The 13,812-nt window shown below is 41.6% G+C and overlaps 2 protein-coding genes across 3 annotated transcripts in view; both read right to left on the bottom strand.

The window, feature by feature from the left end:
• The window catches only part of senp2 (SUMO specific peptidase 2), a gene marked incomplete in the record, with an annotated part of 17,556 nt that extends 13,380 nt beyond the window's left edge, over positions 1-4,176 (bottom strand). For both annotated transcript variants that reach the window (XM_037695440.1, XM_037695441.1), the window contains 6 exon segments: positions 2,052-2,226; positions 2,316-2,397; positions 2,473-2,539; positions 2,908-2,996; positions 3,068-3,129; positions 3,875-4,176. In XM_037695440.1, the coding sequence (XP_037551368.1) occupies positions 2,052-2,226; positions 2,316-2,397; positions 2,473-2,539; positions 2,908-2,996; positions 3,068-3,129; positions 3,875-4,050 (651 nt within the window).
• Positions 4,177-6,158: 1,982 nt separating this feature from the next.
• pcnt (pericentrin) overlaps positions 6,159-13,812 on the bottom strand; it is a 42,241-nt gene continuing 34,587 nt past the window's right edge. Inside the window, exons 45-60 of the mRNA XM_037694589.1 lie at positions 13,044-13,214; positions 12,794-12,959; positions 11,636-11,970; positions 11,445-11,550; positions 10,964-11,136; positions 10,615-10,887; positions 10,344-10,498; positions 8,935-9,064; positions 7,984-8,775; positions 7,688-7,900; positions 7,399-7,602; positions 7,049-7,275; positions 6,893-6,972; positions 6,674-6,815; positions 6,457-6,584; positions 6,159-6,246 (exon numbers count right to left, since the gene is read on the bottom strand). Coding sequence (XP_037550517.1) covers positions 6,206-6,246; positions 6,457-6,584; positions 6,674-6,815; positions 6,893-6,972; positions 7,049-7,275; positions 7,399-7,602; positions 7,688-7,900; positions 7,984-8,775; positions 8,935-9,064; positions 10,344-10,498; positions 10,615-10,887; positions 10,964-11,136; positions 11,445-11,550; positions 11,636-11,970; positions 12,794-12,959; positions 13,044-13,214 — 3,336 coding nt within the window. The 3' untranslated portion in view covers positions 6,159-6,205. The remainder of the gene's footprint in view (positions 6,247-6,456; positions 6,585-6,673; positions 6,816-6,892; positions 6,973-7,048; positions 7,276-7,398; positions 7,603-7,687; positions 7,901-7,983; positions 8,776-8,934; positions 9,065-10,343; positions 10,499-10,614; positions 10,888-10,963; positions 11,137-11,444; positions 11,551-11,635; positions 11,971-12,793; positions 12,960-13,043; positions 13,215-13,812) is intronic.

Below are 13,812 nucleotides of genomic sequence, written 5' to 3'. Positions count from 1 at the left end.
AAAAGTGTGGATTATTGTAACCTGGATTAAAAGTGTGGATTATTGTAGTGAAGCGTTCGTCTTCAACCATCGACAGAGGCCTCATGTCAGTGACGATCATGTTCAGGATGTTTCAGTGAAGACAGCTGCTGCTGTGGTGTGCATGATGTCTGTCCATCATGAAGGATGTTGTTGTTTGTTGTTGTTTTCTGGAATGAGACAGTAAATATGTTTTATATATCATAATTTACAGCAACTCAAGAAATGCCTTGTTTCACTTACAGTGTTAGGTTCAGGCAAAAGTAGCTAAAAGAGCAACTACACACACACACACACAAATTACTTAATTCCACACATTTGAGTAGATGTAATAAATTACTTTAATTCCTGTTTAAATGCAATTCATCCTGCCATACCTGCAGTGTCTTCAGACTTTGCCAGCAAATTAAAAGTTGAAGCTTAATCATTAAATTATTATCTTTGTGTTAGATTTATTTATAAATCACATTTAAACACTGCATGTACCAATTAAATTAAATAAAAAGTAACACACACGTTCTCTATCACCGTCATTAATCAGATAAACAAACAAACAAACAAACAGCTTCATCTCCCAGACAGACTGACGTTACGTTTTCTCTCTTGAAACAGAACAATGTGTTAAATTGTAGAGACTCACCTGCAACACGAGTTGGGAGTGAGACATGTTGTATCAGCTGCAGCTCGTGACTCCGACATGTTTACGTTTTATCTCCGTGGTTCTCTCGTGTCGTGTCGGCGATTTTCAAAGCTGCATGTTTCTCATTTTTTATCTTTGTGAAGTTCTCCCACACTTTGGAGGACTTGGGTCGAACAGTTTTCGCTGCGTTGCTCATTTGTAAAATTTACTTAATTTCCTTTGAAAACACTCTGCTCTGCTTCATCCTCCCCCTCGCTCTGTTCAACTCGCGCTGCAGTTTTTTTTTTTTTTTCAAACTTTATTCAGTCAGTCAGCATTGACAATGAACTGCAGGTGAACGAAACAAAACGGCTCCGCAGCGCCGTGAAAGATGCATAATCGCGCGACACAACGAATCGATAACGAAATTCGTTGCCAACGCTTTTAATCATCGATTTTTATCGATTCGTTGTTGCAGCCCTAATTAAGATGGCCACTTGTCCTGAGCCTGGTTCTGCTGGAGGTTTCTTCCTGTTCAAAGAGAGTTTTTCTTTCCACTGTCTCCTTTGTGCTTGCTCGGGATGGGAGACTGTGATGAAGTGAAGATTCAACGTGTCTGCTGATTCCTTAGAATAACTTTTACTAATTGTCTTTTACGTATGTGAATGTTTCTGATACGGTTTCTGTTGTGACTTGAAGCCATAGAAATAAACTGATTTGAATTGACTAAGGTTTGGTTAAAGAAAAAACAAAAAAAAAGGAAGAAGCAGCTGGTGAGCTTTCAATTATATTGTCTTTGGAGTTGAGGACCAACATATCAAGACATGTTTACACTCAGGTTAAAAATGTAATTTGTCGTGGGATTTAAAATTCAAGTTGAAAGTAAGTATTAAAGTGCAGTTAAAATGTGTATTTTTAAAAGACGTGGAAGCTAAAAGTAATTTGTTAAATGTGATTTGGTGTATTTAAGGGAGCTTAGAGCTGCCGAAGTGTATGTTTAAAATTATCACTGAAGAATAATTAAAATATGTTTAATTGATTTTGAATACCTTAAATGTACATGTTATACTGAGATTCAAGGATAAATTTTAGTTGTTTAAAAACAATTTAATTTTGGGGTTATGTTAATTGATTTTGGCTGACTGGGTTACACTTTCTTGGATCTTTTTTCTTGTTTGTATTTGTAAGTTTTTCATCTGTTTTGGCCTCAACAACTTTCAAAATGAAAGAGAAAAAAAAGAATTGATTCTTGATCAATGAGTGAAGTCCAGTTCAAAATCTTCTTAAGCAAGATGCTCCTTCAAGTGGGGGGAAACTTCAGATTAAACCCCCAAAAAGTGAAAACCACTTGATAAACCATACTGACTATGTCAACTTTTCAGGCAATATTTTTCCACCATTAACCCAATTTTACCTCTTCTACAGTCAGACTGGGCTTGTAGCAGCGGTTGTGTCCAAAGCCATTGCATGATGGGTCGGGATTAGTAGTTCCTACTCTGAGAGCAGGCCTTGAAGGCAGCAGCTGGAGGGAGCTTCTCCTCTCCCTATCCTTTCCCCTGTCTGGGAGCCCTGCAGGCAGTGGTGTCCCACTGGAAAAGAACATTACAAGCAGACCCTGTTAAAGCTCGTTTGCCTTAGCTGCAAGGACTAATTTTATTTTAAAACTTCGACAGCTTGCCTGTATTTTCTCATTAAAGGAGGTAAGGAGCTCTGAAAGGGATTCTTCCCACCCCTGTCATTTACTCCACCTGCAGGTATGTCTAGTGGACAAAAATAGAAAATATGAATACAGTCAAAAGAAGATTTTATCTGTGGTAATATCTGCTTGTACTCACCCATTCTCCAGTCAGTGTAGTTTAGCCATGAAGTGTGAAGCTCATCTATGCCCATTAGAGTTACGGGCTGATCAACAGAAGACGCATGAGATAATTAATGATGAAGCAAACGATTCAAACTTTTTAAAAGGGAAATTTAAAATAATTAGTGGTCCTTTGCACCCATCAATCTGAACCATTTAGACAAAGTATCCTCAGAAATATATTTTTTATATTAAAAAAAAAAAAACTAGTCAAAAACTGTGCCTTTATTTTACTTTTGGGGCTATTTGTAACCACCATTTAAAACACAATTTGACAACTGTCGAGAGCAGCTTTGGTGCACCTGTTTGGATCACGTTCGGAGATCAGATAAATCCAAAACAAAAAATGTCTTTGTTACACATCACTTTATTCAAATGTACACGTGTGACTAAAGCAGACAGAGTAACCCACCTGTGTTTCCTCAGGCTGACTTGGTTTCCGCAGCCTAAGTAGACCTGCTAATCCATTTACCGTCTTCTTCACAAAGCCGATGACTACATCTGAAAGACAAAAGTTAATAACTGAAATTTAGGTCAGATTTCTTTTTAAATACCTCGAACAATAAACGTACCTCGCCGACGTCTTTTGGCCTGTACTGGGTCACTCTGACAAATATTATCTGCAACATGCACACTGAAACGAGAACATTTGAATTAGTTTCTTCTTGTGTCCTGAAAAAACAACACATACTAGAATAAATATGATCAGGTCATTACAGAAAATGATTTGTAATCCAAGATTTCTGAAAATTAGCTAATCTTTCTCATTGCAAAGAAACAAAAAGTCAACCTTTTTAATCCATTAATTTGTAATAATGTTGTGCACGACCCAAAGATGCTCAACAGAACATCTTGTTTTCCTTAGCAGGTCAGGCCATGATATAAAGTATTATTTGAAATACTGCAAACTAAATATGTGCAGTTTTGAACAGCTGAAAATCAAGTAATCACTACATTTCTGTTACTCGTTCATGAACTAAATCTGAAAGGGACCAAACTCTCTGTCAATATGTTAGTTACTGATCTGAGTATCATAAAATGTGAATTTAAGCAAGTCACATATTCAAAAATCACTTTCTTCAGATATTTCTCAATTAAAAAGTACCTGTAATACTGTTCAAAATCAAAATACAAATTGGCTTAAAAAGTAAAGTTATCTAAAACGCAACATAATCTTCATGGTTGCACTTATTCCTGTTGTACATCTGTACAGAAAACACACAGGCCTGAACTCAGAAGTCATGTTTACGTTTAGGTTAGCTAACATAACATTAACACGTGAACGTTAGCCACTAACGTTAGACTTCCATAAACATATTAAATAATTACAGCGGTGTACAAATACAATAAGAATAATCAATTATTAAAATGACACTGACCTCTGGTAGTTCCGTTTGACCGGTCTGCCGTGGCTCTCCTGCCGCCGAGCTGTAGCTTTCACGCCAGCTCGCTTGCTTCCCTCCTCGCTACCTGCTTCTCCGGACCACTCCGTGGACTTTTGCCCCGTAACGGGCTCAAACAGCGACGATATTCCGTCAACTATCCATCCATACATCCCAGACACATACGAGAAAATTGTAAGGAGGTCTTCCGCACGGGCCAGGACTAGTTACTCTGGAAATTAAGAACCCAAACAACGATCTACGACACGACGTCTACCACCGTTTCTTTAGCTTAGCATTAACGTGTTGAAATGAAAAGGAAGTGCGTCACTACGTAGGTTAGCTCATGAGGTGCGAATGTTATGCGTACCGGCGGAAAGCGGTTGGGCGGAGTTTTTAAAGCGCAAGGAAACCAACTCTTAAAACTGATTGGCCAAGCACAGACGGCGGCTTCGTTTTAAACAAACAAACAAACCGAAAAGGTGACAGCCACGTGACAGCTGTTAACGGTCATCCAGCCTCTGATTGGCTGCCGCTGTCACGCTAAAATATTACGTAACAAGACTGATGACAATAAATTAAAACAAATTTAAATCAGACCAGAGAAAATGTGTGATTTGACATGAACAAGTCTATTTGTATTGTGATCACGGATAATTTAAAAGAGTGAAAAACTATTTGAGCACACATACCTGAAGTTTTAGGTCAATAACAACTTAAAGGAATACTAGAATAAAATACATAATTTTCCAGAATTGCAAGTACTGTAATTGGTATATCACAAACCCAGTTTGTTCACATACTTGGGAATTTAAAGAACAAATGGACTGATAGTGAAGTTAAGAGATCTTTGAGCTGTATGATGGAGAAATACCAAAATGACCTTATTTATCCCAGTTTATGGTTATTGTTGAATTTCAAAATAAAGTTTTATTAATACCTTTACGATAGAAGCATCTAACGCTAACATATAGTCCAACTTAGGCAACTTGCTATGCATGATAGATTTTTTTTAAATTTCCAAATTAAAACCAGTGTACATTTAGAAACGGTTAAAAATCAGTCCTGTTTACATGAAGACAACAAAGGAGATGGTCATGGATTTCAGACAGAGCATACACACCTACACCCCCACCCCCTCCTCCTAACATAGGATCTGCAGTGGAAGTGGTCTCCAGCTAGAGTGCAAGACCTTCACACTATAATAATAATGTAATCTATAATGTAATCTGATGTTGTGCTGAAGAGCTTTATATGTAATAAAAAAATAAAAAGTAGTCTCCAGCTACAAGTACTTGGGTGTGCGTCTGAACGACAACCTCAGCTGGAGCAACAACACCACCAGCCTGATCAAGAAAGCTCATCAGAGACTCTTCTTCCTCAGGCGGCCGAGGCGAGCTGGTCTGGGAAGCTCAGTCCTCACCTCCTTCTACAGGTGTGCAGTGCAGAGCATCCTGTGCTCCAGCATCAACGTGTGGCATGGAGGCTGCACAGCTGCAGAAAGAAAAGCTTTGCAGGGAGTAGTGAAGGCTGCACAGAAATCTGTCGGAGTCAGCCTCCCCACCATCACAGACATCTACACCTCCAGATGCAGGAAGAGGGCCACCTGCATCATGAAGGACCACACTCACCCAGCACACACTTTTTGCCCTGCTCCCCTCAGGAAGGAGGTTGAGGCGCATTAAGTGTAGAACCACTAGACTGAGGAACAGCTTCTACCCTGAGGCTGTTAGACTCATGAATCTCTAACTAGGGAAATCACTGTAATGCCACTTTAATAGGTGATATGTTACTTATCTGTGCTGCTGATCATCTCATGCTGCTGTTCCACCTACTCACCACATGTTTGGGCTGTTGTTGTTACGCTGTATTATTTTACATTATTAGTGTTTAGTGTATAGCTAAGATCTTTTAGTGTATTGTTTGGCGTTTGTTTAGTTTATATCTTAGATCTTTAAAAACGGTTTATTTTTATACTTTATATTTTGCTATTTTTGGGTGTAACTGGGTAAACTACACAATTTCATTCCACCTCATGTACCGCATGAGATGGAAACAACAAAGTTGACTTGAACTTGATAACAAAATGACGTAAAAATACAGAAAATAAAGCGACATTTACAATTCAGAAAAAAATATTTATTTTTGAAGCATTTTGTGAATGAACTTCAACATAGCCAAGACATGTATCGAATAGAAAATTACATTAAAAATTATTTAAAAATACTTTATACATTAGTTTAAAAAAAAAATCACATGAAAACAAGTGTGATGTGAACTTTCTATCAAGAAGGCGAGGCTTGGTCAGCTCAGGTTAAAAAATAAAATTTAGTCTTTCAGTGGTTGAGATAGCTTCAGGTCAGATGAACCTAAATAGATTCAAACACAGAAAAACAAATAAATCAACAATTTACCCCCAGGTGTCATCATCATATGTCGTCATATTCAGCTACACTGAATATCAAAATGACAGTGAGCAATCGTGCACTAAAGCTTGTGTTAAACCATTTATTCTGTATACGGGCTGGATGATACGTGGTTATACATTATGAAAAGGATTTAATTCTAATTCTGCTCACCTTGTCTGGCACCCCCCAGACGCTGCTGCACTTTCTCTAGATGATGGATGTATTCTGTTAGGGATCGCTCTGGATCCTGAGCTGTTCCACTGGAATGTACCGAGGCCAGCGTGGAGCCGGAGTGCGACCTGAAGGGGTAAGAAAACTCACTGAAGAAGGGATGCAACTAAACTCTCAATGTATCACTCTAAATAAGTCTGCTGAAATGTAAACAAACCTCATGTGCAACCTGAAAGATGACTTGCTGGGTGGAACAAGAGATGACACAGTGCCTTTCTGGGCACCTTTGTCTCTGTTTTGTGTCGAGTCAGAGTATGATCTAGGCTGCTGCTGCCTTAAAACTTCAGCTTTAAATCCTGCTAAAGACATGGCAATAAAAATATTGACTCCTTCATACACAGTCAAATGATTTATAAAAGTCATAAACAGAACTGACCTGGAACATGTCCATTAGCATTCCCAGATAAAGGAAATCTTCTAATTGCTTTCTGCCATTTCCTGGTCAGGAACCTCATTCTAAAAAAACCAAAAAGTTTGTTTGATTTATACAAAGTCAAGGTTGCAAGCATTTGTGTTCTAATTCGTGCCCTACCTTGACACTGCAATGACCACTCGAACAATGGCCCTGAATCGCCCGAGGGGTTTGCGCTGAGCTGTGAGAGGGGTTGAGGGTCTTGCTCCCATGCGAGCAATGAGACACAGAGTAGCCTGTTCACAATCCTGAAATCCTCCCAGCAGCAGCAGCAGGTAACGCTTCTGGTACACCAGAGCTTTCCTGAAGCTCTCGGCACGCAGGTAGCGCTCGTAGTACCGCTGCAGCTGCAACAAGAAACAGAAGCTGTAAGTTTAGTACTCTTACACTCACATACATTTAAAGACATTCACCATACACTATAACTGAACAACGTTTGTCATTTTGCATGTGTGTGTTTCCTTGCTGACCCTGCTGCTGGAATCATTCATGGGTCTGTTTTCTGTTTCCGCGGCGACCTTGGCGAGTTCGTTCTCTGTGCGCCGCAGCTGTTTCTCCAGACAGGTGAGCCTGTTTTTGTAGGTGCTCCTCTCCTGACTCAACGACGTCACATGCTCTGTCAGCTCAGAGTTCTTCTTCAGTAACATCTCCAACATGTTGGATGGTGATGTGGACTACGATGAGAACAAATGTTAGATTCATCTTCATTTTTTACCACAGTCATCCTAAATTTATTTTATCCCAAAAGCAGCTGGACACCTGCTGCTGCTGTGAGATGCTCGTCAGACCCCAGTCAGTCTGGGGGTTGTTGTGTTCAGGCTGCGCTGCCGAAGCTTTACGTTGTGGCCCTGAGGTCCACCCCGACAGCCTCTGCGCAGCCATCTCCTTCTCCTCTCGTTCCAGCTCTGTAAGAGTGCGCTGCAGCTCCTTCATGCGCTGCTGGTCCTGCCGCCTCAGTGACTCCAACTCCAACTTAGGATGGAAAAAGTTTTTAAAAAGCATTACATTAGTAAAAGTAGTGCATCCAGAAAGGAGCTGCTCTGATGAGAACTTACAAGCTTGTTCTTGGTGCTTTCCTGTCGCGCCTCTCTCTCCATCTGCTCTTGCCTTCCTTTCCTCCTTTCCCTCTCCATCTGCTCCTCCTGCTCCCGCTCCTTCTCCTTCAAAATCCGGAGTCTCTCCTTCAGTTCTGCCAGTTCCACTCCTTGACATTTGGATCGTTCTCGCTCCCCCTCTAAAGCGCAGCTGATCTCCCGTTTTTGCTCCTTCAAAGTCTCCAGTGCAACTCTTTGCCTGGTGGTAACCTCCTTCTCCTTCTGCAGCTGCTCCCGCCTCGTTTTATCCTCCTCTTCCCATTTCCTTCTGCTCTGCAGCAGCTCAGCCCTCAGTCTATCTATCACAGCTGCCAGCTCCTCCTCTTGCCTTCGCTCCTTCTCCAGCTGGGAGTGCAAGTCTGAGATGAACTTCCTGTCTCTAGCTGCATCGGCCTCGTGCCTCTGGCTGAGCTCGTCTACCTGTCTGGACCAACGGTCTCGCTCCTCTTCAAGTGTCTTGTGAGAATCTGCGAGCTTGGAGTGGAGCTCAGCCAGGCGAGATTGTGCTTCACGAAGGAGGGACTCAACTCGAGATGTTTCTTGCAAGCTGAGGTCCTGTTGATAAGCAAAACGCTGGCGGTCATCTTCTATCAACTTCTGAGTGTCTTGTGAGCGCTTCTCCAACAGCGAGCTGCGTGACTGTTCAATCTGAAGCTCTTGTCTCAGATTGCTACAGGCTACCATCTCCTGCTCCAGTTGACTCTTTAAAGTCATTACCTCACACCTGAGCTTCTCAGAGGACACGTGACTTGCCTAGAAATAAAAAAAAAAAGAGTAATTTTTCAGAGAAGGAATGCTTTTAAGATGATTTGTATGCATGGAAACACTGGCCATGTTCCAAAACTGGAAATAATGTTCCTGTATATCAACAACAATCAGGAAGTGTTTAAAGCACTCGATGCATCATTTTACCGCTCGTCTTTCCTCTTCCTCTCTCTCTTTACGGACAATCAGAGCTCTCTCTTGCTTCAGATCTTGTTGAAGCTCCTCAAACCTCGTCTGTTCCCTCCTCAAAGCTTCCTCACACTCCTCCACAGTCAGCCTGAATAAATAAATCATTTTTTTTTCCACTTTTAAACATTGGAGAACAAAAAGGTTGTTAAAGTAAAATGCCATCTAAAGGAGCTGCACCAATAGTTCAATTAAGCACAAATCACACAATAGATGGTTTCATTTTTACTCTAATATCACAGCATGATTTGATCATCTCTAATAGTCAAATACTGTTTTTACACACAGATGCATCGCTGAGATCAAATCAAATTTTATGGATTACTGAAAGTGAACTTAGTGAAGATTACAAACAGGTCCTGAACACACTTTTCTTCAAAATGTCCACTTGCATTTATAAAGAAAAAACATCTTTATTGATAAGTTAATCTGAAACAAAACTTGGTGAAACTCAAGTTTTTTCAACTTTATTGCTTCAAAACAAAAAAAAAGATGGAATAAAAATATGCACTTAAAGTAGAGCTGTCATACAAATTTGGACCGGGCCATGCTAATGTGCTGGATGGGTGGGCCAGGTCGGGCTTTTGATTGCGTCAGCGGATCATATGCGATCAAATTATATGGCAACATGGCTTGCCATATATTCACCAGCTGCATGCGGCCATGTACTGCAAGCTGACCGGCCTTGAAAGAGGTAAAATAAAGTTCAGTAAAGATTCAGAGGTGGGACTATGCTGCCAGGCAGTGATCCATCGCCCAAATAGACGCTCATTCAGCCGCTGGACTCAGCGGACGCGTGCGGCCCATGAACCAAACAGGTGAGATCCCAAAGCAGACATGTCAGAGCAGGGTCCGTGTCTGAATAATGCAGAATGCAGGCAGAAGCAGGGTTTAAATGCTCTTTGACAGCCATGAAAGGACAAACACACACTCAGCTCCGACCTTCTGCCCCTTTTATTCAGCTGCTCGCAGTAAAGTTAGTTTTATGTTGGACATTCGAGCTCCGTGGCTTCAGCAGTGTGTTCCTCTCGTTCGTCCAATGGAGGCAGTCTGACTTTGATCAGCCACGCTCGAACGAGAGGAACAAACCGCTGAAGCCACGGAGCTCGAATGTCCAACATAAAACTAACTTAACGTGGTCCGCGCTTATGCCGATTGTTAATATACTATAAGCAGTCAAAGCTTAAATAAAAATGTTGGGGGGGGGGGGGTGTCGGACCTGTAATTACTGTTAAATCATCGGGTCGGGTTCAGAAATGATGGGTACGGGCTGGATCTGATTTTTTGAATGCAACTCTAATATAAAGCAATGTATGTTCAGTATGATAGTTAATGAAAATGATGAGTGCTGTTATTAAAGGAAACTATACCTGAGTGAGAGAGTTTTGTTCTTTTGCTCTTGCAGAGCATTGTGGGCACATTTCAGCTGCTTCTGGCTCTCCTCCAGCTCTGCCCTCAGCTGCGATTCAGCCTGTCCACCAGTCTGAAGTTGACTTTGGTTCCAGTTATCATCAACGTTATCAGTCTTTGACAGAAATAACATCATTAGCACTGATTCAGTAGAACTTTAAACACAACTTCAGCTTTTCACGATAACCGTCTTTTACCACCCAACATCCAGACGAAACGATGGAAACTCACTTGTCTCTGTGCCATCCGACAAAGCAGCTCTCTGAGAGCGATCACGGTCTCCTGCAGAGCTCTCTTCTCCTGCTGCCACGTCATGGGAGGGTCAGACGGTGGTGCGTCTCCTCTGTGGCCCATCGGAGCAGAGCTACCGTCAGAGTGATACTGCAGCCGACTCTGGGGGAAACCTTTCAGCTCAGAAATATGAGGATGGGCTGAAGGAGCAGCTTGGCGCTGGCTCAGAGTGAGAATTCTGCAGCTTTCTTGATACACTTTTTTCAACAGACCCTGCAGAAAGAAGGAAGAGCTAAGCACCTCAGGCTTATTGTCATTTTGTCTACCATTAATGAGTGAAAACACTAACCTGGAGTTCAGGTGACAACAAGTCATCACTGTAGCTCATACTTCCTGCAGCACTGTCCGTGTTGACTGTAGGATTCATTCCTCTGCAGCGAAGGTACTCAATAAACTGAGCATCCAGTCGTTCAGTCTGTTCGAGCTCTGCTCTTAGTCGGGCACCCAGTTCAGAGCTCACATCTGAACGACAACAGAACAGAAAGTCTGTGGATATTCCAGGATACAGTAAAACTCAGGAGCCAAACTGTTACAATAGGTGGCACAAACACTGCAGTTTATATGAAGCCGACATCGTCTTTCTTGTCTCGTACATAAAATCTGAATTTCTGCTTCTAAAAACACAAACTAACTCGGTCCTGTTGGACTCTGAAGAAAGTGCATGAAGATTAAACAGCCAACAAAACACTTTGTTGTAAACAACTCCAGCTGGATGACCTGGACAACGGTTCATTCAAGAGCCTTGCAGCTGCCAGGCGGCAGATACTCACTGCTGCCGTAACCATCACTGGTGTTCCACTCCTGTGCTGACAGAGACGAGGTGGAGCCAAGCGGAGATGACGGTGCCGTTAGGTCAAATTCTTCCAGCTCGTGCACCTAAGAACGACATAAATGTGAATACCTAAAACAACAAAAGAAGAAGCTTCACAGAAGTTCAGAAATCTACAAATCTACTGCATACTTTATCAGCCTCTGCTGAATTGAGTACAGAGAAGTTGTCCGATCCCGACAAAGATCCTGGAGAATGGCTGGTCTGTGAGCTGGGGTCTGGAGTGATGGTCCTCAAGTGTGGAGGCTCCATAACAACATTGGGAGAAGGTTTAACCTGCGGAGGTTCGAGGCCCGTGCTGTTCATGCTGCTGAGCTCGAACAGACGAGAGTCGAGGGCAGACGTCTGGAAGCGTTGTCGGATTCTGTCCTCAGAGCATTCGAGTCGTCTCAAGACCTCGGGAGAACTCAGAGGGGCTTCGTCACGAGAGACTGCCAGACCCTCCTGAAAGCCCCTGTGAGGAGCATCTGATGGGGACATGACAAGTTTTAGTTTCTCATTTAAACCAAATAAAATTACTGTATTTTCCGCCATACACGTCGCACCGCCCTATAAATCACATCAGTCCAAATATGTCCAATAAAGTGGAAAAATCCATAAATAAGTCGCTTCACCGTATAAGTTGCATCTATTATGCATCGCTGACAACCCGGAAATGAGGGCCGGTGTTGTGCCAAAAATCAATTGGCTGCCAAATGGCGGCCGCGGGAGTGTGCACAGGAGGACTTTAACAAGAATTTAACAAGATTAACACTTAATTATTTGTTTGCTCTAAATTATAGTAAAGGTGTGTCTCAGTTGAACTTTAACTTAATAAATGCACTTCATTGGTCAAATCAGCTGCATGTCGCCGGGGCGGTGAAATGAAGCTGCTTTGACGGTTGCTCCAGGCGAGCTGGACGAAGGTGGCAGACTATGGCAAGCCGATTGAGTCATTAATAGCCACTTTTAACTATTACATGATACAACGGCATGCCATATCACTCAAGTGCCATCTAGCGTCTGAAAATGGTAGTGTTCAATATTTTCAGTCAGAATGAATGAAAATGGTTGTATCTCGGCCAAAAACTGGTTTATAAATATGGGGAAAAAAAAAGATAAATACGTCGCAGGGCATGCAAATTATGCAAAAAACTGCGACTTATAGACCGAAAAATACAGTAAATAGTCTTCAGTGTTAAAGTATTAAAAAAAAAAAACAGTTTAAATATTCTTATACTTTTAAGTATTTCTCTGTATATGGACCAAAATGTAAATACGTTTAATATACATTTATAGAATCAGGCTCACCCTTCTGTGTGTAGTTCTGGTGGTGAGGAAGAGTGTCCTGTTGATGGCGCTGCTGACACAGTCCCTGTTCTTTTGTCTCATAAGTCAGTTCCTCTTGAAGCTGTTGGAGTTCCACCTTCAGCTGCTTGTTTTCAGTTTCCAGGTCAACAAGAGCTCGTTCTTTGGTCTGAAAGACAAAAAAAACAGACATTAAGATTCATCTGTGGAGTTGAAACTTGTCGTGTACAGATTACAGCTCTTATATTCTCACCTGTCCTTCCTGATGAAACCTATCAGCCCGCTCTGTACTGGTACTCAGCCTTTGTTTCACTGCAGTCAGCTCCGTCCTTAGCGTCTCATTTTCAGCCTTTAGCTCAGCACATTCAGCTTCCTTTAGTCTCAAGGCAGCATCTGCTTTAGCCAGAGTCACATCAGCATGGGTCTGAAAAAGTAATGCGTTACTGTTATGGACCCACATCTCTTTAACACAAGCAGACAACTGCAGGAAAATACCTCGCAGGAGTTTATGTCAGACTATAAAACATGCAGCGTTTTCAGTAAAAACAAATAAAGCCTATAGGAATTATTACACATTGTGTATTATTTACCAAAACGACTACATCTGTCAAAAGCAGTAATGCACTTTTTCCAAACAAACCTTGGCACGATTCTGAAACGCTACAATCCGACCCATTAAATGCCGTTCTTTAAAAAGATCACAGCAGCTTCTTACCACATCCTGTCACGGCAGAAAGCTAAAGAAAAAATAAAATGCAACAAAGTTTTGAGCTAACAAACATTTTCGTTTAGCTTCCTCTTTTTCATGTCACTTCCTTTGTGCAAGTTTGTTTCTGCCGTCTCTGCGTTGTAACAGTGGCGCCCCCTAATCATAACCAGATGTGGTCTTGCCTGCAGCCTCCAGCACAGAAAAGCAGTAAGACATAGCAAACTTGGATCCAAGGATTACTGAAGCAGGTTTATAAAGTTATCTGGGTAAAAAAAAAAAAAAAATATAATATATATATATATATATATATATA

The sequence above is a fragment of the Nematolebias whitei genome, chromosome 21 (genome assembly GCF_014905685.2).
Source record: "Nematolebias whitei isolate Nwh7 chromosome 21, NemWhi1, whole genome shotgun sequence".
Lineage (NCBI taxonomy): Eukaryota > Metazoa > Chordata > Actinopteri > Cyprinodontiformes > Rivulidae > Nematolebias > Nematolebias whitei.
Note: the sequence above shows the minus strand (reverse complement) of the source record. Positions and strands in the feature narration are given on the sequence as shown.